This window comes from Volvox carteri (genome assembly GCF_000143455.1).
Source record: "Volvox carteri f. nagariensis unplaced genomic scaffold VOLCAscaffold_81, whole genome shotgun sequence".
NCBI lineage: Eukaryota > Viridiplantae > Chlorophyta > Chlorophyceae > Chlamydomonadales > Volvocaceae > Volvox > Volvox carteri.
Window position 1 is genome coordinate 264,909 of NW_003307624.1, and position 738 is coordinate 265,646.

A 738-nucleotide genomic window follows, 5' to 3' on the forward strand; every position below is an offset into this window, starting at 1 on the left:
ACCCAAGGTATTCGGGCACTCCCACCGTCTCATCAAGCCGCTTGGCAAATGCCTTAAGAATGCTCTCAACTGGCAATTTAAGGGTAGCGTAATACGCTATAAGATCATTACCGCGCGTATTAGTGGGGGATTCCGCTCCTAAGCTAGTAAGGAAGGCTAGTACCTTACTTGTCCAACACTCGATGACGCCCCCAACTGCCAATTCCAGGTCAGCGACAAATGCCCGGTGACACAGTGTTCCCGGCCTCTTAACCACAGAGTTCCAAAACCTAAGTACAAGATTGGTCCAATGGAACTGGAGCGGCCTCTGTGACAGCTCGCGGTATAGGGAAGCCGTAGTCGGGCTCCTCGCCACAACTACAGATCGCACGTATGCACGCTGTTCCTGGACCATGGGATTAGTCATAGCACCTTCAAAACTCACATTTATGAAGTCAGGTCCCCAAACTTGCGCTCCATAAGAAAACACCGGTACAACTAGTGTATTGTAGAGAGACATACATAGCTTGGGGGTGGTAAGTTTCTTATCTCGACACAGGGTGCTGAGTCCAAACGTGGCCCGCCTCCCTGCTGTGAGTAGTTGCTTGGTACATGCTGAAAACTGTGCTCCTGGGCCATAGTGCAACCCGAGGTACCAAGCCGTCTCGTTGCCGGTCAGCACCCGCAACCCCACCCCACCTAACCGGTACTCAGCTTCCATAAGCCGCTTCCGCTCACGTGTAGCGCCCCAAAAATGAG

At 52.6% G+C, this 738-nt stretch overlaps 1 protein-coding gene across 1 annotated transcript in view; it reads right to left on the bottom strand.

Annotated features, from left to right (window-relative positions):
• The window catches only part of VOLCADRAFT_99038 (uncharacterized protein), a gene marked incomplete at both ends in the record, with an annotated part of 18,203 nt that overhangs the window by 2,532 nt on the left and 14,933 nt on the right, over positions 1-738 (bottom strand). The window contains one exon of the mRNA XM_002957868.1: positions 3-609. Within this exon, the coding sequence (XP_002957914.1) occupies positions 3-609 (607 nt within the window). The remainder of the gene's footprint in view (positions 1-2; positions 610-738) is intronic.